The 26,051-nt window shown below is 45.3% G+C and overlaps 1 protein-coding gene across 3 annotated transcripts in view; it reads left to right on the top strand.

The window, feature by feature from the left end:
• Positions 1-24,577, top strand: part of Rxrg (retinoid X receptor gamma) — a 41,699-nt gene extending 17,122 nt beyond the window's left edge. The window contains exons 1-9 of one of the 3 annotated variants that reach the window (XM_028758754.1): positions 2,294-2,528; positions 8,140-8,284; positions 10,480-10,659; positions 14,361-14,521; positions 14,630-14,759; positions 16,262-16,394; positions 17,812-17,903; positions 18,943-19,048; positions 24,082-24,577. In XM_028758754.1, the coding sequence (XP_028614587.1) occupies positions 8,212-8,284; positions 10,480-10,659; positions 14,361-14,521; positions 14,630-14,759; positions 16,262-16,394; positions 17,812-17,903; positions 18,943-19,048; positions 24,082-24,229 (1,023 nt within the window). In that variant the 5' untranslated portion in view covers positions 2,294-2,528; positions 8,140-8,211 and the 3' untranslated portion in view covers positions 24,230-24,577. Of the gene's footprint in view, positions 1-2,293; positions 2,529-8,139; positions 8,285-10,479; positions 10,660-14,360; positions 14,760-16,261; positions 16,395-17,811; positions 17,904-18,942; positions 19,049-24,081 lie in introns of those variants that run through there. The other 2 variants (XM_028758739.1, XM_028758747.1) reach the window with 2 other exon arrangements.
• Positions 24,578-26,051: the final 1,474 nt, after the last annotated feature.

A 26,051-nucleotide genomic window follows, 5' to 3' on the forward strand; every position in this document is an offset into this window, starting at 1 on the left:
CCATAGACAGCATGACCAAAGAAAACCGTGGAGATGATTCTATTATTGGCGAATGGAGAAACAGGCTGTCCCTATTCCAGTGGGAATTAGCACAAGGGCACAGTACAAAGGGTATGGGGCATTAGAAGTGAAGATTTAGGGACAAAAATTTTATATACTACACCTTCCTTTCTGTAAACAGCCAGGACTCCCTGCTCCTTCCTTCTGCAAACTTCAGGGAGGAGCTAGCTTGATAGCCTTTAGGATGCTCAGTTTGTATACACATCATTATAAATGTTTCTGTGACAGTTTTTGATGAGGCTAACGATTACAGGTTACTCGTAGGTAGAATGAATAAGCCAGTGTAATACTCCAATATGGACAGTTACCATCTGATCACCTGAAAGTCAGATTAGAAAAAAGGCTGGTAATCTAAACGAGTGAGAAAGAACTCTTCTACCAGACGCCTTACAATCAATCCTACAACCTAGGAGTTTGTGTGTGTGTGTGTGTGTGTGTGTGTGTGTGCATTCCTGTGGGTGGGCAAGTGTGGAGACCACAGGTTGGTGTTTCTTCCCCAGTCATTTCTCAACCTTACTTTTTGAGACCGGATCTGAGCCTGGAGTACAGTCTCTTAGCTAGCCTGGCTGATCAGTGGTCCATAGAATCAGTCCGTCTTCATTCTAAGCTGGGGTGGAGGTGGCATTCAGATGAACTCCATCCATCACATATGGCTGTTACATGACTGTTGGGGATCAAACTCATGCTTGTACCACATTACCAGTTGAGTGGTCGCTTTAGTTCCAGGACTGTGTGTATGTAATATTTTCCCGTCTTTGATCTTGAGCCGACCCATTGGTTCTTTCTCGGCCTTCAGCTTGCTGGTCTTCAGACTATAACATGACCATTCCTGGAGTTGTTCGATGATCCTAGGACTGGTTAGTCTTCAAAATTGTGTGAGAAAATTTCTTAGAGCCTGTTACCCTGACACCCAGGAAATCAAGGTAGTGGGTATTGGCTATATCATGAAGAGAAGTCACGTGTAGTGTGAACCACATATGCAAGAACAAAACCCAGGGGGAGCAGAGAAGAGACTCATGTATTGCCTGATCATGGGTGCTAGGGCCTCAGAGGTCGCAGTTGGAATGTATGTGCCATTTCCTGACTTTCAGAATGAGTGTGGTTTGTTTATTTACTTTCTTTTCTAGAAGCACATTCAAGGAAGGAAAGTCAAATACAGCCTGATAATTAGAAAGGTACATCTCAGCCTAGCAGTGAAAATTAGGTTTTGCAAAGAACATTACCATTCACTTAAAGAAATGAGTTGTAGTGGCTCATGTCTGTAATCCTAATGCCTGGGAGTCTGAAGCAGAAAGATCGCTACAAGTTCAAGGCCAGTCTAGGAAGCTGTATAATGAGTTCAAGGCCAGCCTGGACTACAAAATGAAAACCTGTCTTAAAAAATCAAAAAACATACAACAACAACAACAACAACAAAACAAGAACAGGGGCTGGAAGATAGTATAGTTGGTAAAGTGCTTACTGCACAAGATTGAGGGCCTGAATTCAATCCCTAGAACTCACAGATAAAGCTGGGTGTGGCACTTGTGTTGAAATCCCGACACAGCAGAGGTGTATCCCGGGTTTCAGTGGCCAACCAGTCTAACCATACCAGTGAACTCTAGGCCTCAGTGAGAGAACCTGTCTCCACAAAATGAGGTGAATAGCTATTGAGTAATAAATACTCTGCTGGTTTCCACATAAAGGAACACACACACACACACACACACACACACACACACACACACACACGCAGGCATGCACTCGTGCACACTTACTAAGTTCATGAATAAATGCATACATAAGTAAAAACTGTGAGGGCCTATAATTCGTGAGTGCTATTCAACACCACCCCAGTTTGGGGGTGTAAAAATGGTATAAATGTGGCTGAGCATTCAAAACAGATAAAATCCTAAAGCATAAACAAGATAATTTAAAACAGCAACCATTGTTATCAATGAAGACATATAAACCAGGGTAAGTTGGGAGAGGGACAGGACCTGGGGGTAGGAAGCAGGCAGCCACTGTCTCCCCGAGGCTGCCTTTAGCAATTACAACAGAGTCTCCTGACTAAGCCAAACCTGGCCAATAAATTCATCTCCACAGCCGCGTGTGTCAGGGCCGCTATTCCTGGACCGTATGCCTGTACAGAGGGATGGGGTTGAAAGGTCAGCTGAAAGCTTCGGTGCTGGCCAACTGGGCTGTGTGCAAAGGCTGGGCCAAGTTTGGCTTTGGAAGCTATATTAAGCTTGCCAAATGCTGGTGAAGCAGCCTCAGACTGCGAGCTGCGCTCTGGGATTGGGCTCCGGAACCACACGCAACAGAACTTTGCCCAATTAACCAGATGACACGCGGCTAAAGGCTTTGGTGTTAGTCACGGAGACTTAGACTCAGAGACCTTGGGTGGGGATTGTTCCTCCATCCTGCCTTCTCCGCTCAGCACTGGGTCTGTGGGAGCTCGCCAGTGAAGCATGCTCTTTTCGTGACCTGTGAGTATGACTAGGGAGTGTTGCCGGGAGGAAGTGCTCGGTGTGGGACAGCAAACAGGGTCCCCCACTCTGCTCTGTTTCTTCTCTTTGAATTCCTATGAGTGCACTCTGGGCTTTCGATCTTGAGGACCAAGGAGAACTGAGCTGGCACAGAGTGGAAGGGACCGTGTGACCTTTCACAAACCACTTAAGCTTATTTTCTGTTTGAGTTTCATTTTCTCTACTGTGGGGCACAAATGCTTGCCCTGATTTTCCTAAAAGGATTTTAATGAATGTCAAAGGAGATGCGGATTTGAAAAATGCTTCTTGAGGTCTTGAATGCCCTGTGGCAGCCAAAAGATACTGTCATTAATATTAGTAATATTATTCCTACATGATATATATTGTTGTCACAGGACCATGTTCAATTCTAGGTACTAGAGAATATATATATATATCTTACATTCATGACTGAATCATATCTATATAATATATATATCATATATATGAGCCCTACATATGATACATATGGCATATATGATTATATGGTATATGATTATATGATTCAGCCCCCTTTGGGAGTATCATAGTAGGAAGAGTAATTTCTAGATACAAGATATATATCCAAGAGAATACCTAAACACTTTATGTAGTCATCTAGGCTACATATTTCACTGTATGTGTGTGTTCACACATATGCATGTGTGTGTGTGCTGTATATTTGTTACTATAATTCTGTTGGACAGACTCTGAAAAGGTCCCACAAATATTTGGAGTCTTCACTTCTCTCTCCCCTGCTGACCCACACTGCCTGACTAGGATCCTTATTGATTTGTTTTTGTTGCTTTTTGTTTTGTTTTGCTTAGTGATTTCCTGATAACTGAGTCTTTACCCTCTCAAATGTTCAAATTTTTATAGCAAATATTTTCATAAAACTGAAAACATTATAGTTGGAATAAACCTAAAGATGATCCAATCTGATGATAAATAGAAATCAAACTATAAATTTTTCAAAACAAAATGATATTTGGGAGTCCAATATACATGTCCATTTAAAAAAGACCGGTTAGCTGGGCATCGTAGTGTTCACCTGAAATGCCAGTGTCTTGGAGGCAGAGGCAGGAAGATTATTTCAGAGCTAGCCTGGGATACAAAGTGAGATAATATCTCAAGAAACAAATCAGATTTGGTTGAAGCATGTTCAGAGTATAAGAAGCCTCAACCTTTTCATATCTAGGAAGCACACATGTGCCCATGTGAGTGTACACACACACACACACACACACACACACACACACACACAATTTGAAAACCACTGATCTAGTCCAGCAAAGAGGGAACAGTCTGTGCTAAGTGATAAGAAGGACCTGGTCAAGATCTATAGTAAGGAAGAGTAGGGCCAGACCAGCTTCCAATTGGTAGACCAGATCATTACAAGATTAGCAGTGGGGTTTATACCCCAGAATACGGACACTAACCCAAACCTGGCCAGGGTGAAATAACTGAGGCTGAAGACGGCTCAGAAATGGAGCCAATGTTCTGAAATGGCTCCAGAGATACTCAGGAAGCACCAGCCACTGGGTGAGTCTGCACAGAATAGATGAGCCGGTTTGCTCCTGTCCCACTCTGATGGCACGGCCAGCCTGTGTGCAGTGGCAGGTCAGACTGCCTGCTGAATTTCAGCTCTAAAGTGCCTGTTTCAGCATTGCTGGCTCTAATGGAATGAGACAGCCAAGGTTCAGGGACTCTGGGGCCAGGCAGCTAATAGGCCTGTATTAACAACAGCTGCCTTCCACTGCCCGCTGCCTTCGATTCCCCCGCACCACACTGTCTCAGCCCACAGAAGCCCCGAGCCAGCCAGAAGGGTGGATGGAAGAAAGACCCACTTGTCCTGAGCACTTTGTCCCACCAACATCGGAATTCATGGAGAAGAGGGAGAGGGGCTGCTGACTCTGAACGGGGAGAGAAAGTGAGAAACGGCTCTGCTCCCTCATGGCTTCCGGGTCAAGGAGGTGGGGAAGGAAGCTGCAAGGGCCGGTGAGGGCTCAGTGTCTCCTGACAGCTGAGTGCTCGGATCCAGAAGCCCGGGCAACTAGCACCAGGCAATTAGACCTGGTGTGTACCTAAGCGCGTCTTTTCCCATCCTTCCTACTGCACCCCACGCTTCACTGAGGCTGAATTTGAAAGCTATAATAATGCCTCTGCTCAAAATTTCTAGTGGCCCCTACTTGCCATCCTCCTAGCCAGGCCACCGAGTCTTCAAGGCTACCACGCCCACCTCTCAACATCTGCCATGCACATCTCCCCCGTGGGCACAGTTGCTCCACAGGTTTTGGGGCTTCAGGCCTTCACTCTCAAAGCCTTTACCCATCATTTACGCGTCTCCTACCCATTTGGGGGCAAGTTTCATCCCAAGTGCTGCCACCTTCAGGAAGTCTTCCCTGATCTCACACCGTGTGGTCTTTCCTTCCTAAACTATCCACCCAATTTTACTCAGCAACTCTTTTGAGACAGTGCCTGCATCTTCTCACTTGTAGAACCTCCAAAGGGTTTCTCAATGAACAAATGGAAAAACCATGGCAAGGCTAACTGTCTTCGTATGAGAAACAAGGGGCTATAGGGATGGCTCAGTAAGAGCACAGGATGTGCAAGCATGAGGACCCTTATAAAAAGCTAGGTGTGGGATGCACCTGCAATCCCAGCCTTGTGTGGGATGGAGACAGGAAGATTGCTGGGGCTTACTTGCCACCAGCCAAGCTCCAGGCTGAGCAAGAGACCCCGTCTCAAGAGAATAACAGTGGAATAACGGAACAGGGTACTTGACATCTTCCTCTGGCATCTGCATATGAACAGGCATAACACCCAGAGAGTTCACACATGTATAGCCCTTCATCTTTACACAGAATAAAAACGGGAAGACCTTGGGTTGTCACGAGGACTTTCAGTATTAGCACTGATCAAGCTTCCCATAGACGGTCACCATATACTGATCAAGTTTCTACGCTCACTGCAGCTACAGAGATAGGGGGCGAGTGGGAGGCAGGGGGCTGGTGGCATCTTCTCGAGATGATGGCCCTTACTCCTAGGATCATTCTTGGCCACCTGAGGATTTGGGGACAGGGTTATGATCAATTATAAAGCTCCATCTTTGGCAGTGGTTCTCAATCTGTGACTCATAACACCCTTGGGGGGTCATATATCAGATATCCTGTATATCAGAAATTTACATATGACTCATAACAGTATCAAAATTATAATTTTGAAGTAGAGTAATGTTATGGTTGGGGGTCACCACAGCACGAGGAACTGTGCTAAAGGGTCACAGTGTTAGGAAGGCTGAAAGCCACTTTTCTTTGGGCTCATCTGATGTAAGGGCTTCTGTCTTATGGATCCAAATGTTCACTTATATCCTCTTAGGGCACTTAGGAAGAGTTGTTGCCTAGAACTCACACTGTCACCATTCATACCATGCTGTGGTTCTTTACCTGCAAAGGAATATGGGCATTATTGGTGAAATGATAGAAACCCCACAGTAAGAACCTTCTTCAGACCCGCCATATGAGAACCTCCGGGCACCATTTTTTCTTGAAGTTCCCAGGTGTAGGAGCTCTCTATACTACATAGAAGCAGGATGAGATACTGAATGTGTACTCTAGATAGCCTGGCTTACCCTCATGTAAAAGGAGGGAATGGAATTCTTTCATCTCACGTTTTTATCCATTATACAAATTGATAAAATATTTACAGCCTTTAACCCAGAGCCTCTGAATGTCTCCCATGCTCAATAAATATTTGCTTAGTGAATCGAAAAGCCAGTGGTTTTGAAAGGAACCTGACATCATGTTATTGTAGGTTATTGTACTGACTGTTCTTCCCATGTCAACATCCCAGAATAAGGGAGAAATTCTACCTCTGTTTCTGTTTGCACTCACAGTTATATGGTTAGACAACAGAATTCAGAACTCAGGGACTCCGCGGACCCTGTATTAGCACGCAGATGTTATCCTGGTGGTTCTGGTGGATACACATGTGCAGATCCACATCACCTCCCTTCCTTTCAAGTTGCCTGTACAGTGTGTGTGTGAGTGTGTGTGCGTGTGCGTGTGTGTGTGCATGTGTGTGTGAGTGTGTGTGTGAGTGTGTGTGCGTGTGCGTGTGCATGTGTGTGTGTGTATACCTATGCCTATGGAGGCCAGGGGACAACTTCAGTTGTTCTTCACTCGTTATTTGCATGTCTGTCTGTCTTTACTTTCACCACCACTCCTCCTCTGCCTCCCATTCTTTTGAGCCTGGTCTTTCATTGGCTTGGAACCTCTGCTCTAGCTAGGCTAACCATCCAGAGAGTCCCAGGGATCCACTTCACTTCCCAAGCACTGGGGTTCTGAGCACACGCTACCACATTTTGGCTTCGAAAAAAAGTGGATTCTAGTGATTTTACTCAGGTTCTCCCACTTGTGTAGGAAGTACTTTACTGACTGAACCATCTCTCCAGCCCCTCCTATACAGCGTCTTAATCGTGCATATTCTGACTCCTCAAGGAGACCAAATGTCTTTGAGGATCAAGAGACAGACCTTCTAGGTTTTATGGCTCTCTTTGCCTAGCCAAGACCACTGCCATGTGCCCACAGGCATGGGGGCAGAGTGAGCATGTGTGCACCTGTTTCCGACTGGATGACTATTTTCTCTGATGACTACAAAACACTAAGCTTCAATCTCTCGGACACTTCCTCAATGGCACCAGGATAAGTGGGGAGGAAATGTTCACTTTTGACAAAGGACGGGAACCAGGAAAGTCAAGCTGACCTACATATTCAGACAATTCATAAGCACCAGGACCATGCCAAGGTGGGCAGGGCTTATTGGGCATTGCAGAGGATCTAGTATCTGGCTGTATAGATTTTGGATTTTCATGGAAAGATCATCTGTTAGTTACCAAGTTCAAAACCAAGCTCTGGAGTGTTCTGCCCATTTGCTGCTGCTCAGTGATTTGAGCACAGGGCCTAGCATCTTCTGTGTGCTCAGAGAGACAAGCCATGCACCTGTCCTCTTCCAGTTTATCAGGAACCCCTTAGATGTGCACTTTTGTTTGCCTTTGTGTCTCAGAGCCCTGGGGAATGTCCAGTGATTGACTAATGAAGGGATTTGCATTTGTATGTGTGTGTGTGTGTGTGTGTGTGTGTGTTTTGGGGAGAGGCTTGTTTGTCTCTTAGAGCCTGCTTTTCTTGCCTGAGGGCCATAGCTCCTCCTGGTACACTGCTGAAGCTGCAGTCAGTAGTTGATAAAAAATTTAAAATCACACAGCTGATGTCGTCCTAAGTGTGCACTGCGGCTTAGCTCAAGTAAAACACATGAATAAAAGGAAGAAATCCAAACAGCTTAATAGAGTGTGTTGTGGTGCTCTGGTTATGTTTTAGCTTCCAGAAATGATTTCCTTCATCTTATGTACTTGTCCCATGGCCTTACATTCATGTCACAGGTGACCAGTTTGGGGAGCCCTGTACTTGGAATTTACTTCTTGAAATGGAGCTGATGGAGCTAATCTCACGTGCATGCTCCTTGCAGGAGGCCTGGGGATTGGGCTTACACTGCCTCTCTGTGTCTTATTCTTTGCTTTTGTCTGCTTCTCTTGCAGCTAAATGTGGTCAATAGTGTCAGCAGCTCTGAGGACATCAAGCCCTTACCAGGTCTGCCTGGGATTGGAAATATGAACTACCCATCCACCAGCCCTGGGTCTCTGGTGAAACACATCTGTGCCATCTGTGGGGACAGATCCTCAGGTATGGGCTCCATGAGATAGAATCCCAGACAAGGGTTCCTTCTCCTGCTCCATGCATACACTGTACCCAGTGAAATGAAAAGACCTTTTATAGCTGGAGGCCTAGCCTATAGATTTCTGTTATGGGGTTCAGAGCCTGCAGACTTGATGATTCTAAAATGCATTTCTTTTTTCATCTTGAAGGATAAGGCTCCCTGGAAATGTTCCAGACTCCTCTCTGGAGTAACACAATTATGTCCATGTCTGGGATTGAGAAGCTGTGATATAAAATATTCCGTGTTGGTTTTTCTTTCATTTTTAAAAAAGTTACTTCTCATAATCATAAAGTGTCCCAAATAAATAATTATAAACCCAATAAAAATTGGAAGAATCATAAAAGTACAAAGAGAGAGTACAAAAATTTCTATAATATCCCAATGAAAGAGAAACACTTTAATATTTGAGCATATTTCGTTTTAGTCTTTCACAACCTGCTAGATTTTTTAAAAGCATGCTTTTATGGGCAAAACATGTTTTCCTCGGCTTTTCCTCTTCCATTTTGCCAAAATTGCTTTCCTCCTAATTGTTTTTCCTTCCTCTCCATTCTTTCTACTCCATCTTCTTACCCCATCAGTTTTATTTTTAACACATTTGAGTCTCTGATTCAAAGAATGAGAAAGACAAGTATGTTGGTGCCTGCTTGTAATACCAGTATTCATTGGTGAGTTCGAGTGATCCTCGGGTATAGAGCGAGTCCCGATTAATTCAAAGAGTGAGAAGACAGCATGTTCTTTCTCTCTCAGACCACAAAGACTGACTGGATATTTCTCCAGCCTCTCACGGATGCTACTACATCAAGCTGCAACACTGAGAGCTACAGATGTCCCGGACTTTCTCAGCTTCATGGTCAACATTTGCTTGCTTTTACAATTCATTTTCTAATCATGCAGAAATGGCTGCTACCATGACGAAATGTCAGTGACAGCTTGACAAAACATTTTTTTTTTTCATTTTAGTTATTTTAGTTGAAGGTAGTAGGTCCCTTCATGGATAGTAAAGACATGGAATGACTCATACTATGGTCAAATTAGGGTCCTGCTTCCCAAAGTTAAATATTTCAGAGCCAAAAGTATTCTGTTATCTGGGGCTAAGATGAAGGCCCATATTTATCATTGCTGTGTTTTCAGAAAATTAGCATAGCCAACTAATTGGGCACAGGCAGGCTAATTCATCAGGCAGGCTGTCTCTAGCCACCGCTTCATCTTAGGGTGGCCTCCACCGACAGGTAAGCTCTGGGGTGCAGGACACTACATTTGCAGGTTCTTGAGGATTTCATATGGATTTTAGCACCAACATAACTAAAACAGAATTAGAAAATTGGGTCTGTGGCTATGTGAAACTCTCTATTCTAGAATCAGACCTAAATGTGTTTTGAATGCTCTCCTTCGATACGATTTCAGGTTCTGAGACTTCGGCCACATGACCGTAGCATACAGAAGATGTCCTTAAAGCAAGCACTGGGACTGACTCGTGGCTCTTGTGTGAGACAGGTGTGACAGGCAGCTCTCTTGACACAAAATTAGCCGTTCTTGCCAGGGACAACTAGAGACCCTAGAGACAGTGAAACATACAACCAGTTATTCTAGATGAAGCAAAATCACTGTCTATCAGAATGTATTCCCTACTCAAGATTGAAGATAACATTATGCTGTAAAGATTTTACAGATTTTTTTTTTCATCAACAGTCTAGTAGCTCAGGGTTGTGTTCATAGATTCTGGTATAAGATGATAAGTTTTAGTGGGTTTTAAGACTTTGGGTTTCACTTTTGAGAAATGTCAGTTAAACCAAGGTTCTTTTCCTGCTGGATAATATATGACAATTAAACATCATTTTATTTACTATATACATTAAAATATTGACCTGAGGTGGGATATTTCCTTATCAACATCTAAGAGTTGCTTTGATTAAATAAATGTCAATAAAATCTGAGGCCAGCATTTTTCCAATGATGCTGTCTGGAGTTGGGGGTACAAAAGGAAGACACTAAAGTCATTTACTCTTACTTTGGATTCCGTGATCCAGCTTCTTTGGGAGTTGTTATTTGTTTTTAGGGGATATGGCTGTTTCCTTAGGGGGATGGTCATGGACTTCTTTGTGGTGAAAAAATTCTGAATAAATCCAGGAGCAGTCTATGGGTTGTTCTCTTTCGTAACCAGGAAAGCACTACGGTGTGTACAGCTGTGAGGGCTGCAAAGGCTTCTTCAAGAGAACCATAAGGAAAGACCTCATCTACACATGTCGGGATAACAAAGATTGTCTCATCGACAAGCGCCAGCGCAACCGCTGCCAGTACTGTCGCTACCAGAAGTGCCTGGTCATGGGCATGAAGAGGGAAGGTGAGGTGCCCCACTGTTCCACTCTACTCAAGTAGAGCAGGTTGCATGCAAAGAGCTACAAAGACAGAAGCACCAGACAGACCCAGGCTGCACTCCACTCTGGGAGGGAGAAGGTTAATGCAGAAGTTGAGTCGAGTCTTAGGGACCACAACTTCTCAAGGCTTGCCTCTAGAGCTCAGAGAGCAAGAGCCAGCTCTTCCTCCATTATCTCTCTTCTCTGGGATCCCAAGGACAGGCACCCACGTAGGGCCCTCTTCATTTTTTCTTTCAGTAAATGGTCAGCGGGTCTTGGAGGTTTCAGTGGTCTTGTGCTATGCTGCACCTAGGGAGCATCAGACTGACCTTCAAGGTGGAGCTGGCTTCTTGCTCTAATCTTAGGTCTCTGGAAGGAAAGCTGCAGGTTTGTTGTTGCCATCTGGGATTTAGAACCCTGGCCTGCTACAAATCCTCCCATGTTGGCGTATTCCTCTGTCTTTTTGGATTATTGGCATCTACAGGTCTGACAGAAGGGCCTTCTCAGTCCCTGAGTGTCACCAGGCTTCATCTTTTAATTTATAGTGTTAGTGGGCTATCCTTGTGTCAGAGAGTAACAAATCTGAAAGTGCCTTTTCCTTCTTGTTCTTGCTTTAAAAGATCGAAAGTCATTCCACTAAGTAACACAAATAAATTGAAGTGGGCAGGTCATTAAGCAGAGGGTTTCGTGAATGTGCCTGGTGTGAGTGGGGGATCTTAGCTGTTGTGCAGGAAGAATGTCCTCCCCTTGCAGGTTGGGACTGCTCACTGAGAGAGCTCATTCCACACTTTTTGTGGTGAGATGGAGGAGGTCTGCCAGGAAGAACCAATAAAAATACAAGCTCTTGAGCCCATGCTTAGAAGGAGTACCATCAATAAGGACACATGACAGGAGAAGGGTACATTCAGAATCACCCAGCCAACGGGAACCAGTTCACAGACAGCAAAAAGACCCTGAGAGCCAAGGGGCATCCCACACTGCCTCCCTGCCTCGACCTTGCCTCTCTGTGGCATTCCTTGGGAAAACACAGTGTGAACAAGATGTTGAGTGAAACCACTCCCCCACCAAGCATTCAGATCTCACTAAAAGAAAGGAAAAAATATCTTTGCTGTAGTTTCCAGGTTGTATAAGGTATAGATGCTCCTCTGTCCTGCAAGTTTAGCCTGTTCTAGTGCCCTGGGGGCCATGTGGAGGGTCCTCAAGTGGGCTGTGGAGACAGTCAGCCTGGGTTCCTATGCTGGTACAAGCACTTCTTAGCTTTTGTCTTCAGACAGGATATCTAGTTTCTCTGTGGCTCATTGTACCCACCCCCGATCCCTGAGAGTTTAGGGAAGGGTTAGATGAGATACAATAATCTATGTAGAGTACTGAGTATAAAACACACCCTCTGACTCAGAAAGTGCTTTGTTAATGTTGGCTTCTGGAGAACCCGAAGATCCATGATAACTAGTTACTAAGTGGATGGATGGAAGCCCAAAAGGCTGGAGTCTATTTTAGATGGGCTAGTGTCCCAGATATATTGCCATGTATGTTGTAACAGGCGCTGAGGATATCTGCCACGTAGAATATCCTCCAACAACCATATGTTGCTTCTTTTATAATAAGAAAAAAGGTTTTAGTACTAATGGGAAGAAAGAGTAGCCAGCTCTTTTGGTTTTGTTGTTGTTGGGGGTGTTTGTTTGTTTGTTTGTTTCTTTGTTTTTCGAGACAGGGTTTCTCTCTATAGCCCTGGCTTTCCTGGAACTCACTCTGTAGACCAGTCTGACCTCGAACTCAGAAATCTGCCTGCCTCTGCCTTCCAAGTGCTGGGATTAAAGGCATGCGTCACCACTGCCCAGTGAGTAGTCAGTTCTTAACTCAGTTAATGGAGAAATGGGGATGGAACATGACAGCCTGAAGCCAAGGGATCCCTTTGAAGTGTCAAGGTTATTTCTCGGAGTGTTACAAGCCGGTTAGGAGAACTGACTGAGGATCATGGGAAGAACATGACTCATTTTGCTTCTTCTGCTTTGTTATTGTTATTGTTTTAAATCAGGACAAATAGAGAATATTGATTTCTTAAGGAAAGGGGAAAGAACATTGAGCCTCAGGCAGAAAAATCCAACGGAGAGAAAAATATGCACCATAGTTTTCACGGGTTGTCACTGAACAGAGACTGACGGAGTGAACTGAAAAAGAATGAGAAAGGAGGAGAAACAGAGAAGTGGGGGAGCGGGGGAAGGGCCAGATAGGAAGACCAGGGGAGAGACACAAGCCGACAGGGCAAGAAGACACAGGGAAAGAGGAAAGAGATATTCTGTTGAAAATTTTAAAGTTGGTGTGGTAATTCCCACAAACCCATCTCAGTCAGTTATTGCCATTTCAGCCCCATGGACAAGGAAACCAAGGCTGACTGATAGATCCTCAGACATCTGCAGGCATGTGGCACAGCTCCATTCAGAAAAGAGCTCTTTGGATCTGAAGTGTGTTGCTCTCTCTTTTCACCTTTTCTCCCCTCTGTTCTGTTTCCTCATCTCACTTCCTTGTTTTCTTACCTCTCATCCCTTTTCCCTTTCTCCTTCTTCTCTATACTTTTTCTGTCTCTCGTGGCCACATAACACCATCTCTACGTGGTACGGAGTATTGGTGGTAGTTTTGAGATCTCTCCTCTGCTTAGCCTTGAGAAACCAGTCTCATCATTCACAAGAGAGACTCAGTGTGCAGCACCCGGCTCCAGCCCTTTAGACAGCCTCTGTGGGTGTCAGTCCCCTCAGAGGATAAGGGCTCCTCAACAGGTGGGCTGGGAGCAGGGAGGGAGAGTCCTGAAGAAGAGGCTACTTGTGAAGGGGCTTTACCAAGTTAGAGTGGTATTTGCTCTTTGGGGGATGCAAACTATCTTCCAGTATTGAATTCTGCTCATTGATGCTGAGACTAAACTGGAAATAGCAGCCTTCTAGACAGATAGGAAGGAACCCAACCAAAACTCTTCTCGAGATGGCAGTGTTGGGGTGTGAGGTCAGTGTCGCATCCTGATATGACTTTGATGAAAACCCAAGTTTGGGGGAGGGGTGTAGGAACTCCAGCCTACAGCTTTGCCTGTGCGCCCTCCCCCACCCATGAAATCAGTGCACATTCTGAAATGTCTTCTAGGTGACATCCCTCCACCCCTTCACTTACTAAATCCCCACAGCTGGCTCCCGGAAGATTTTCCCTGACAAGTTGGATCAGGTGATGTTGTGTTCAAGCTGATGAAACAGGGGGCCTACCTAATGGGACGTGAATGCCAAGGCAGATGCATGGGATCTGACAAGGGCAGTTTTTACTGTAATGGGCTTGCTCCTTAACCATTGCATGCTCACAGCCTATCCGAGGCATCAGTATAGGAAGGATGACAGACACGGGGCATAGCAAGGAGATGTTAGCTCCTTCAAAGAAAGGTGGGATTGGAGCTTCATGAAGCTAAAATAGCAAGATTAAGAGGGGCTTGACAACACATTGGAAACAATATAACTAAAGACCCCATCTCTACATCAACAAGGAAAGAGTTCCACTGTCTTCATTTTGCTGTCTGTCAGTATTGTAGTGTTCCTGGTTCCATATCATGGTGAGTTTCTCACTATATATAGGAGACACTCAAGGCTTAGGTAGGTATCTGCCCCACACTGGTCCTTGACACTCTGTGACATCTGTGGGTCTCGCCCCATGCCAGCTGTGCAAGAAGAAAGGCAGAGGAGCCGGGAGCGAGCAGAGAGTGAGGCAGAAGGTGCCAGTAGTGGCCACGAAGACATGCCTGTGGAGAGGATTCTAGAAGCTGAACTTGCTGTGGAACCAAAGACAGAATCCTACGGTGACATGAACATGGAGAACTCAGTATGCTGTCTTAGATTTCCTTCCAGCTTCAGTTTCTTGGGTGGGACTGGAGGCGACAGAGGGGAATTTAGAGTCCGAGGGCCTCATAGAAAGTTGTTCCTTTTTCAGACCAACGACCCTGTTACCAATATATGCCATGCTGCGGACAAGCAGCTCTTCACCCTTGTTGAGTGGGCCAAACGCATCCCCCACTTCTCAGACCTCACCTTGGAGGACCAGGTCATTCTGCTCCGGGCAGGTAAGACATGGGCTTCTTCTTGTCCTGAGACAATCCCCTAGACTGCTATTTTGAAATGACTTGTGGGACCTCAGAAGGAACAACTTGCAATTGCTATGTTTTTCTTTAGTTCACTATGTAGACCAGGCTGGACTCAAATTCACAGAGATGCACCTGCCACTGCCTCCCAAGCACTGGAATTAAATGTGTGCTCCACTGTGCCTGGCCTTCATTATATTTCCTTTATAGACTGGTAAATTTAAATAGTTCTCCCCCAGGACTTCCATTCCCAGATGAAACCCCATCCGTGGAGGAAGTAGGACTCCCCCTGCCCCCATGCAAATGTTTCTGTAATTTTATAATTTACATTTAATTTTAAAGGCACATAAATCACTTTATTGGGGATAATTTGAAACATCATCTTACTACTATGATAAGACAAACAAACAGAGATGTTTCTACTTCCAAGGTGAAATAAGAAAGCTTGGCGATTTGGGGGCTGGGGAGATGGCAAGGCAGGTAAAAAGTGTTTGCTGTACAAATGTAAGGAACAGATAGGATCCTCAATACGTGTGAACAGAAAAGTTGGATGGGGTTGTGTGTGCTGACCACCCAAGCTCTTGGGGTTAGGAGTGGCATGGAGAGGGGAGAATTTTGACAGTTTGCTGTCCAGTCAGCCTAGCTGAAAGTCAGCGAGCTGTAGGTTCAATGAGGGACCCTTAGTCCTAAGAATAAGAGAGAAGAATGCTAACTGTCCTCCTCTGGCCTCCACACATGCACATCCACATGTGCACACACATGCACACACACACACACACACACACACACACACACAGAGAGAGAGAGAGAGAGAGAGAGAGAGAGAGAGAGAGAGAGAGAGAAAGCTAGAAATTTCTGCCTAGGCCTACGTTAGCTGGAGTTCAAGGCTTCTTCCATTTTAAGATTCCTTGTGCTATAGTCTTGTGTCCTATATCAGGGACACTGCAGTCTGTTGACATCTGCCATGCCTCTTTGACACAGAGCCAATCAGGGAGGTTTCATCAGGACTGACTGAGCACTGGACAGCGATCCACTCCACTCATCCCTGTTGGATGACAAGTGATCACTGGGTGTCCACCGAAAGCTACATACTGTGCTGCTGTTATAGGTCACACTAAAGAAGTACAACTAGGTTGTCAGGTCCTGAGGTGGAGATTATAAGCTACAGTCACTGGATCCATCATTCTGTTAACAGTGACTATTGTCGGTAAAGCTTTGGTTCATATTTGCTGATTCTCAAGCTGTCCTTCTAGGCTGCATCTAAGAAACTTCAGGGTCACATTCAGAGCCACGGAGTCAGGAAACTAGAGCCGTATCCTTGCTTTTGTTGCTAGTTATATGTGTCACCTTGGGCTGGGCTGTGACCTCCCAGGATTTTCATTTCTGTTTTCATTACATGGGATGATAAGCCATGCATTACACGGCTATCCAGGAGGTAGGACTGCGGTTGCTCTCCCTACAAGGTCTCCTCTCTGTGCTCACAGGGTGGAATGAATTGCTGATTGCCTCCTTCTCCCACCGCTCGGTTTCTGTCCAGGATGGCATCCTGCTGGCCACAGGCCTCCACGTCCACAGGAGCAGTGCTCACAGTGCGGGTGTGGGCTCCATCTTTGACAGGTTGTGATTCCCTTCTGTTTCCATGATTTACAGCTGGTGTGCATGTGCACACACGGGTATACACACGTCTCTCTCTTCTTCTCCTCCCGTTCCCTCTGTGTAATTCTGATGTGCAGTAGGCAGCCCTAACAGGTGCACATGACCATATCAAAATCATTGACTTTTTTGTACTCAGACAAATGTCTCATTCTATAGTTCAGGCTAGACTCAAGCTTGTGATAATCCTCCTGCCTCAGCTTCTCGAGTGCTGGGATTATAGGTGTGAGCCTGGTTTCCAGAGATGATTAAGCACATGAAAATATAAATCTGGAGATTGAGAGAGGGAGTTTGGCAAAGGTGACGGTCATAAAATAGAGCCAGTCAGAGGCCAGCATCATTGCCTGGCAGATGGAAGGACTTGCTACCCTCATGCTTTCTAGTTGAGTGGACCACTGGCACCAGCTACTAAAGATGCAGGGTGGGGGGTGTGGACACTGTATCATAGGGGCCAGGGATGGAGAAAGGGTCAAGATCCATCTTCAGGAGGCTTGGTGGTTTGGGCTAACAATGTTTTGGACCCTTTCTCTCTGGACCCCAGATCTCTATGCTACAGCAAGAGCAAACTAAGTCAGGAAATAATACCATATAGAGATTCACTCTTTTAAATATACTAAAGTACATTTAAAAAATAAATAAAAATCTAAATATAATATAGTGTGTATATATAATGTATATAATATAAAGCATGTTTAAAATGAAGTAAATAGTAATAGAAAGCATACACATAATATATATGATATATAGTAAATAAAATAATTAAAGTAATAGGTAGATCTGTGACTTGGGGCTAAAGGAATGAGTTACTGATAATGAAAAGTCTCTCTTGAGCTCCAGGACCCAGGGCTCCTCCATAAATAGTCTGTTTTTGAGGGACATGCATGCTCAGTTTAGATGTGTTGACCTTCCTCGCCCTTTCCATGCTGTCCTCAAACACTTTCAGGGTTCCTGGAGATGTTTGCCCATTACCTGGACTGCCTTCCCTGGGTTCTTCTACTGTACAGTGTCCTGGTTACCTGGACTGCCTTCTCTGGGTTCTTCTAGTGTACAGTGCCCTGGGCTGGCTTTCCCTGCTGCATTTCTCATTTCCAACTCATTCAAGATGCCTTTCTGCTCCCTGCTGGGAGGCTATCCCTTCCTTCCTGGTGAGTCCCAGAGCCAGTTTTTCACTGTAGCTGGTCGGTTCCCCATCAGTTTCTTCCTCTCCACTGTAATCTTTAGGATGAGGGACTTCGTCGTCTTCATCCCTGTACCTTGATACCCACAGCAGCATCTAAAACCTGAATAGGGCCATCACAAGTACTGGTGGAATTTATTTTATTGATCCACGATCACGAACTCAACCCTTTTCTCCCTCCCTGTCCTTGCTTCCTGTGAACAGAGTCCTCACAGAGTTGGTGTCCAAGATGAAAGACATGCAGATGGATAAGTCAGAGCTGGGGTGCCTACGGGCCATCGTGCTGTTCAACCCAGGTGATGTCTGTTTGTCTCCAGCCACTGTGTGGGGGTCAGCCCTCTCTTGAGGTTGACCTCTCAGGTTCTGATTTGCTCTGCCTCTCTCCCACCTCCAAGCTCAGCAGAGGACAAAGCAGGCTGAGCCCAGAATCTGTCAGAGTGTAGAGGCTTCTCTTCACTGCCTCTCCAGAGCCCTCAGTATCTTAACTGGCTGTGGAGTTTCACTGGTTAAGGGCAATGAGATGGATAATGAGGTAGCTGAGATCTTCTAGTGAACTGGATGTAGGATATGGAAGAATGAGCCACCAGTATCTTAACTGGCTGTAAAACTCTGGGGGAAGCATGTTCTAAGAGTGAGTGGGTTAAACTTGGGAATGGACCACAGACATCCAAGAGAAGGCAGGACCAAAGATACATTAGGTGAGAGCTACCTTCCTCTGCCTGGATTGGGAGGCAGCCGTGAACCTGATGAGACATCAGGCTGGTGGGAGAAAGAAGAATTCTCAAAGGAGCCTAGTATGCGGTCAGTGGGAAGGGAGCGACATCTTGGAGGCCCAGGAGCAGAGCACTTTAAGAGGAGGAAGTGGCCAGCTTTGTCAAATGCTGCTGTGTACGTTCGGTCTTCTGTAGTTTGACATGACGTACATGCACCCCTTAGGTCTAAGACTGGTGTAGCTCTGATGCAGGCCGTGTGTAGGTTTTGCTTTCATGCTCCATTTCAACGCTTAGCCACGCTTGACGTGTAGAAAGCGTCTCGTGAGGGTGTGGATATGGCTTTTTGAGACAGGCCTGGATTAAAATTAATCTCTCCTTAGGTCAGCAGAGGGTTTGTTGCACTATTGACAATTTAAAATCCTTCAGACTGAGTTTGTTAGGAAAACTATTCACAGGAAGGGCAGCCACCTCACACAGGTGATCTGCTTACTTCCCAGCTGTCCCCATGCGTGAGTTCCATGTGTCTCTCCTAACTCTAAGGGAGGTGGCCAGTATGGCACTGTCTGGAGGAGGGTGTCCTGCTGAGACATTAACCAGAAATTAAATCCATTGCTCTTTGCAGATGCCAAGGGTTTGTCCAACCCCTCTGAGGTGGAGACTCTTCGAGAGAAAGTTTATGCCACCCTGGAGGCCTATACCAAGCAGAAGTATCCGGAACAGCCAGGCAGGTGAGAGAGATGAGGGAACGCAGTGTTAACAGCAGCACAAATCCCCACCCTCACTGACTGAGCATCTCCTTACTGGGCTGACATCAGCACCATAGATTAAAGCCTCGGTGAGGTCAAGGTCGTGTCTGTCTAGGTCAACATTCATCTCCCGAGAGCATTAGTATTTAAAGCAGTGGCTGCTGATAGAATAGCATCTTGCCCAATCTGCCTGTGGGTTTGCTTTTTTTTTTGCTGTTTAGTTACCAGCAGTCAAGCATAGTTTGAAAACATCAACATTAAATGGGAAATTCCAGAAGTGAATCAATGACCTTTCAGTAGTTTTTATTACCGTGTGTGATATGATGGTTGTGTTTTGCTTCTGTTATTTTATCTCTCACCGTGTGTCTAATTTATGAATTTAATTTACCATTGGTCTATCAATGTATATGCACATGTGCATACGTTTTCGGTATCTATCTATGTACAGGTTTGGTGGTATCTTCAATTTCAGGAAAGCACACAGGGAACTGGGACAGATTTTCTTGCAGATGGGGAGGGAGACCAGGACACATATCCTTAAATGCTGGATGAAAAAGGAAATGAATGGATCTGTATGGGAGTGTGATCTCCATCTACAGAGGTTCAGAAAGGACAAGTCACTTAATCAAGATCACAAAGCTGGTGGCTGGTAGAGACAAGACGAGCACCCACGACTCTATGAAGACAGCAGGTCTCTCACACCCGCTATCCCATGGTGACTCTCATGGAGCACACAGGCTCTGAGACCTGAGAGATGCTGGTCCCCAGGCAGCCATCTGGGTGGGGCCTTGTACTATCTACAGTATTACTGTTTAGTCAAAACAAACCTTTTAAAGTTTTCTGCAAAGCATGGTAAGGGAAAGAGCTACCCTTTCTACGGATTGACTAAAATGAGAAACTGTGACCCCCACATCCCATAGAAAACAAATGAAATAGAAGCCTAAGACATTAATTTTGTCTTTACAATTAATTGCTTACCTGCTCCCGACACACGCTAGTGACGTACTGCTCTGTGAAGTCAAATTTCTGTTCATCCTAGATCGTACACTGATGTCTACCAAGTGTTCAGCAGAGACTAAACTATATTTTGTCAGAGGTCGTGAAGAAATCAAGTGGGTAGCTCAGTTAATAATCAGATTACTGTATTATTACAAGTGAAGCAGTGTGACCAGTTAACTGGTAACTAAGCCAGTAACTTAACCCAGTGAAAGTTTCCTTTCTCAGTCTTCAATCTAGGTGGGCACTCAGCACACAGAAGCAGCTGTCTTCCCTACCAGCACTCAAAGACCCAGACTCCTTCCTCCTTGTGACTCCATTAATCCCCCAGAGCCACAGGTGATGGGGGAGGGGAGGAAGAGGAGCAGGAGAGGGCCTGTGTGGATGAGAAATGGATCCTGAGAGGTTCTCCATCCTCTTACTTTTATTGAACAAAACTTAGCCCTGTGATCTAGCCAGCTGTGGAATGTCAAAGAAGAAAAAAACAGTGGAACTCAGTGGCCACTTGGTAGCCTGTTCTTCACCAGCCGGTGGAGAGATCAAAGGGACCATATCCTGGTGATTGGAAGTGATCTGGCACTGTCTTTGCCAATTATAAGTCCTGGTCAAATCACATGAACAGGAAGTTCTGAGCAGGGCATTTTATACCAAAGCTTCTAGTCTTCAGGTACTATTAGACCTGTTCTCCTGTACTCTATACTGTCTCCTTTCTGGAGCGAACACTGGGCATTGCTATTAATAATTAAGATAAAAGCACATCCCACAATAACGCGATTCTCTTTCTTCCAAATTACAACAGCATCAACAGCTTTATTAGAAGCAATGTTTGTGAAAATCAGGTAATAAAATTTCATTGTAAATATTTTGGGTATGGCTTGTTCCAGTGTCCACACGGTTCCACGTGGACATACATAGAGATAGTATCTACAGAAGTTACATTGTATTGTTTGTTGCATTAGTTTTCCTCATTTGGCCATTCTAGGGATTTTAAAAAATTAGATTATTGAAAACAAAAAAATTGTCATTTCCCACGGTTTTATCATAGTTTTGCAATGTGCCTACATTTTCAGGTGCTTGGTCATTGCCCTGTGGCTGGCATCTAGGTTGTTTCTAAATATCATTTTTTAAAATAATTTATTTTTATTCTATGTTCATTGATGTTTTGCTTGCCTGTATGTCCAAGGGTGTCAGATCTTGGGGTAACAGATAGTTGTGAGCTGCCATGTGTGTGCTAGGAATTGAACCCCTGTCCTTTGGAAGAGAATTCAGCACTCTTCTGAGCCCTCTCTCCAGGCCCTCTAAATATCATTTTAAAAACTGTAGAACTGATGCTTTTCCTGAAAGAGACTGCCAAGGGCATGGCTACCTCTAAACCAGTGGTTCTCAACCTTCCTAGTGCTGAGATCCTTTAATACAGTTTCACGTGTTGTAGTGATCCCCAACCACAAAGTGATTTTGTTGCTACTCTATAACTGTAATTTTTGTTACTGTTATGAATCATAATGTAAATATCTGATATATGACCCCCCCCTCCCAAAGGGATCTGGACTGGCTGCCGCTCTAGATGCTGGGGAGAAAAGTCAGCTCTCATCTGTGAATTTAGGGAGGTGGCAGAGGTGGTGTCTTCTGTCCTGGCATACCTTGGACAAAGGTTGATCTCTGTATGAGCTCACAGGAAGCTTGGCAGGTGCATGAGGGGAGTGAGTCACTTGGCTTAGTTAAGCAGGTAACTAACTTGGCGTAGTCTGTCTTGCACGCTGGCACAGCCCAGACAAGGCATTTTACACAGTGGTGGAGTGCTGCCACTTTGTGGTTAGGACTTAGCAGTACACCCTGTAGGGACCAAGTTCTTTGAGAAAGTTAGAAGCAGAAATCAATGCTGGGTACAGAACTCCGACACATCTTACACACACAGTAAGCCCCTATAAAGGCCATCTAGATCCTGACATACCAGCCAGGAATGCAGTGACAGCATCTACTGATGCATGGGTTCATTCCATTCGCCTTGGTCTTAGTTCCCAAACTCAGTGCCAACAGTATATAGGCACTAAAAAGCACTGACAGTTTTATAAGATGCCAGAATTGATCTCAGTCTAACTCTGCACTTTAAAGGGAAAGCTCTTTGTCAGGTGCCAATTTGTTTTATATTATATTATTATGCATATATAATGATTTATGTTTAATATATATCTATGCATATATTGACACATTTTAATTATTTTTGTCTTACTTGGGTGTATGTTGGTATAGGAGCATTTGTGTGTCTGGATGTGCATATGTGTACATTTGGAGGCTAGATGTCAATCTCAGATGTCATTTCATAAGTAAGTATGTGTGTGTGTGTGTGTTTATGTGTGCATGTGAGAGAGAAGGGGGAGGTCACTGGTGTAGAACTTACAGACTGTGTAGGGCCAGATGCCGAGTTAGCCCCAGAGACGCTCCTGTCTTTTACTCAGGTCCTTATGCTTATATGGCAAATAGTTTCCTGACAGAGGTATTTCCTTAGCTCTTGGTGCTGTATTTTTAAACATCATATGACATGAATATAGAAGTATGCACATTTCTAAGGAACATTGATATTCCAGTTCAAAAACCTCCTTGAAATGAAAAATCGAGGTCACATAGGCAAATCAAAGCATGTTTCAAATCAAGGGACCTGATGGGCTGTACAGATGCCACATAAACTCTTCCTGTGCCTATTTCTCCCTTCTCACAGTGAGCATCCCCATTATAGAAAGTACAGACAAATGTTAAAGTGTGTATACATGTGAGAGTAAGAAGGTTTGCACACACACACACACACACACACACGAGACTGTATGTATGGCAGCCTGAGTGTGAATGTGCATATGCAAAAATGTGTGTATGCAGATGTATGTTTGTAAGTATCCGTGTGTAAGTGGGGTACACAAGCCCCTGTTGAGGCTTTTTGTTGCTGTGATAAAATACTCTGACAAAAGCAACTTAGGGGAGAAAGGATTTATCTTGGCTTACAGTTCCTGAGGGATATCGTCTATCATGGCAGAGAAGCAGGAGCAGGAGGCAGGTGGTGACATCATACCACACTCAGGGAGCAGAGAGCAAATGAGGGACTCTAAAACCCCAAGTCCTGCCCTTAGGGACTCATTTCACCTAGTGAGGCCCCAACTCCCAAAATTTCCGCAACCTTTCCAAACAGCGCCACCAGCTGGGGACCAGCGTAAATACAGGAGCATACAGAGCCTCCGTGCTCCTATGGGGATACTCCAACCTCAAACCACAAGAGGGAGGAGGTGAACGTGGAGGAGAGACTATGCGCATGTGTGAGAGTAATGGGAACAGCTCATGTGTGAGTCTCGGGTGTGTGACGATATGCGATCAGTGTGTATGAGCGGATGTGTATTTTCTCCCCAAACAGACAGGCTTCTGAGAAGCCGACTACTAGTCTCTCTCCCTCCCTCATCACAACCTAAAGAGAAGCTCAGAGGTGGAAGCTGGTCATAGAAATTCGTAGTGACCGTTTAATTTTAATCGAGAACTTGGTTTTGGAAGCAGACCAAGGTCACACAGTCTAAAGAGACCATCTAGACTGAGAGGAGAATCAGTGTCTCAGGTCATGCCTGGTACACAGCACTTCTATCCATCTAGTGCTGATAGCTGTCCTGAGAACAGCACACCTCATGTGTCACATCCTGTTCCAAGGCTCCCACTACTAATCTTGGCAGACCCCGAGGAATGCAGGGAAATGGCTGGCGAGGCAGGCAATGTCAGCCATAATGATTGGTGGGGCGCTGAGAACAATTCTGGAACATGTTATAAAATCCAAGACTGCCAACATGCTGTGGGGTCCTGGCTCTTCTTTTAACATGAACCAGCTCTCTAGCTGGTTTCAGAAGTTTCTAGAAGCAGTCCTCCAGCTCCTTCATCTCTGTTCCCAGGCGTTTCTGTTGAAGCTTGGGGGAAACCCATCAGTCTCCACCACTGACAGTCGGTGTCTTCTTGCCATTCCCTGGTCACAGTGCCCCTTGGCTTCCCTACAGGTTTGCCAAGCTTCTGCTGCGCCTACCAGCTCTGCGCTCCATCGGCTTGAAATGCCTGGAACACCTCTTCTTCTTCAAGCTCATTGGGGACACCCCCATTGACACCTTCCTCATGGAGATGTTGGAGACCCCACTGCAGATCACCTGAATCTCCTCAGCTGTAGCTTCCCCACCCAGGGTGACCCCTGGGCTGGTGTGTGTGTGGCCCTACCCTGCACACTGCCCCCATCTCCCACTCTGACCTCCCTTCCTGTCCTCAAAATGTGATGCTTGTAATAAAGACAACCTTTCTACACATGAGACTTTTCTAGGTGGAGTTTTGTATGGCTGTTAAAGGTAACCCTTCTTTGCTATTTAAGGGGCTGAGGTCTTTCTGGCAGTTCTTGGGAAGAGTAGCCAAGCCTCTGTACATATAATTGGTTTAAATTATTTTTTCACTTGCCATGGAAAGCAAACAAATGGAAAAGAAAATAATAAATATGATATTGGCACTGCTTGGAGTGTGTGGTATGTTACTGTGAAGCTGGGAAGTTCTCTGGGATGTGAAGGAGGGGATTTGGGTATAGACTAGCACTGCGATCTGTGGTCCAGGGCCGGGGACAGAGGCTGAGCTGGGCTGGAGACATCTCAAGCATCTTTCAGGGTCAACCACCTTTGTCCTTCCCTTCCTCCTTTTTTTTTTTTTTCTGATTCTCCTCAAGCCTGTATCCACAGACATGGAAAAGGAAATGTCCAGAGAATGGAGGCTATCTGGGGGAAGAGTGCTAGGCTTTTATTCCTGTCCCTCTTGGGGGTGGAGTGAGCCTATCCCAAGCCAAATATGAGAAGATATTCTCTAAATGGATGCCTGCCTGTATAAAAAGAGGAGGCTGAGGTGTGACCTTCCTGGCTAGCTACTCCCTAAACAGCAGGAACAGACTCCCATGCACACAGCAGACAGCAAGAAATGCTTAAAAGGGTTGGACTATTATAAGCATAGAGACTGGTATCATTCTTCAGGCCTCTAAGGACAGGGCTCCATCTTGGATTGGTCCTTGGGGTTAGAAAGAGGGCAGTATTGCACATGTCACTAGTCTATGCTGTGTAAGTATTGCCTACTCTGTGGGCAATGGCAAGGTGTTTGGGAGGAGGGGGACTTCCTGAACAAGTCATCACCTACCTATGCACTTTAAAAAGTTTCTTGTCATCCTTCTGTGATGGGTGGTGCCAACATGACACTGTCCCATTGCCCTTGCTGCAGGCCAGGTGGTGTGGCAGTTTCTGATGGTGGGGCACTTTCTGAAGGGAGGGCAATTTCTGATAGTGGAGCACTTTCTGACCAGCTGCCTGAAGCCTGGGTTTTGGGGACTAATCTCCCAAACTGCCAATTTGAAGCCTGTCATGGAGTCAGCCTGTCTCATCATCATTCCCCCTTCAGTTTTGGGCCATCTCATTTCCTTGAGATGTTTAATAAATCTGTTCCTTAACAAACCTGACTAAAGTATTGATTATGTAGGGACCACAAGTCAAAGCTAACAGCAGTAGGATCTGTCTTGTAGTCTCTTTCTGACTAAGGCCATGGGTTCTTTGACTATCCCTGAGTGGTCAACATAGAAACAACATTCCTCACCTAAGGCAGCACAGAGCCCTCCCTGCTGGAGGAACAGCAAGTCTAGGCCTATTCTATGAGACCACTTCTGCCAGGGAGGACAGGGAATCCTGAAGGGCCATGATGGACTTTCCCATCTCCTGTGTATCTGCATCTATGCCGTCCATAGTGGCTTGTAATTTTTGTTTTGGAGTATTAGAGCTGAGGCCCCTACACTAGCAGCTCTGGCCAGCCCTATGTCAAGGAGAGAACCTACTAACACAGGGGAAATGGATACTCTTTTAACCTGATTGGAGGTGCTACCTGGTTGAAGACATCCCCCCCTAGAATAATAAGTCATTCTGGGTACAAGCTGTACTAGAACATAAAATTCCTCAGTTGT

Source organism: Grammomys surdaster, unplaced genomic scaffold (genome assembly GCF_004785775.1).
Source record: "Grammomys surdaster isolate TR1022 unplaced genomic scaffold, NIH_TR_1.0 130, whole genome shotgun sequence".
Lineage (NCBI taxonomy): Eukaryota > Metazoa > Chordata > Mammalia > Rodentia > Muridae > Grammomys > Grammomys surdaster.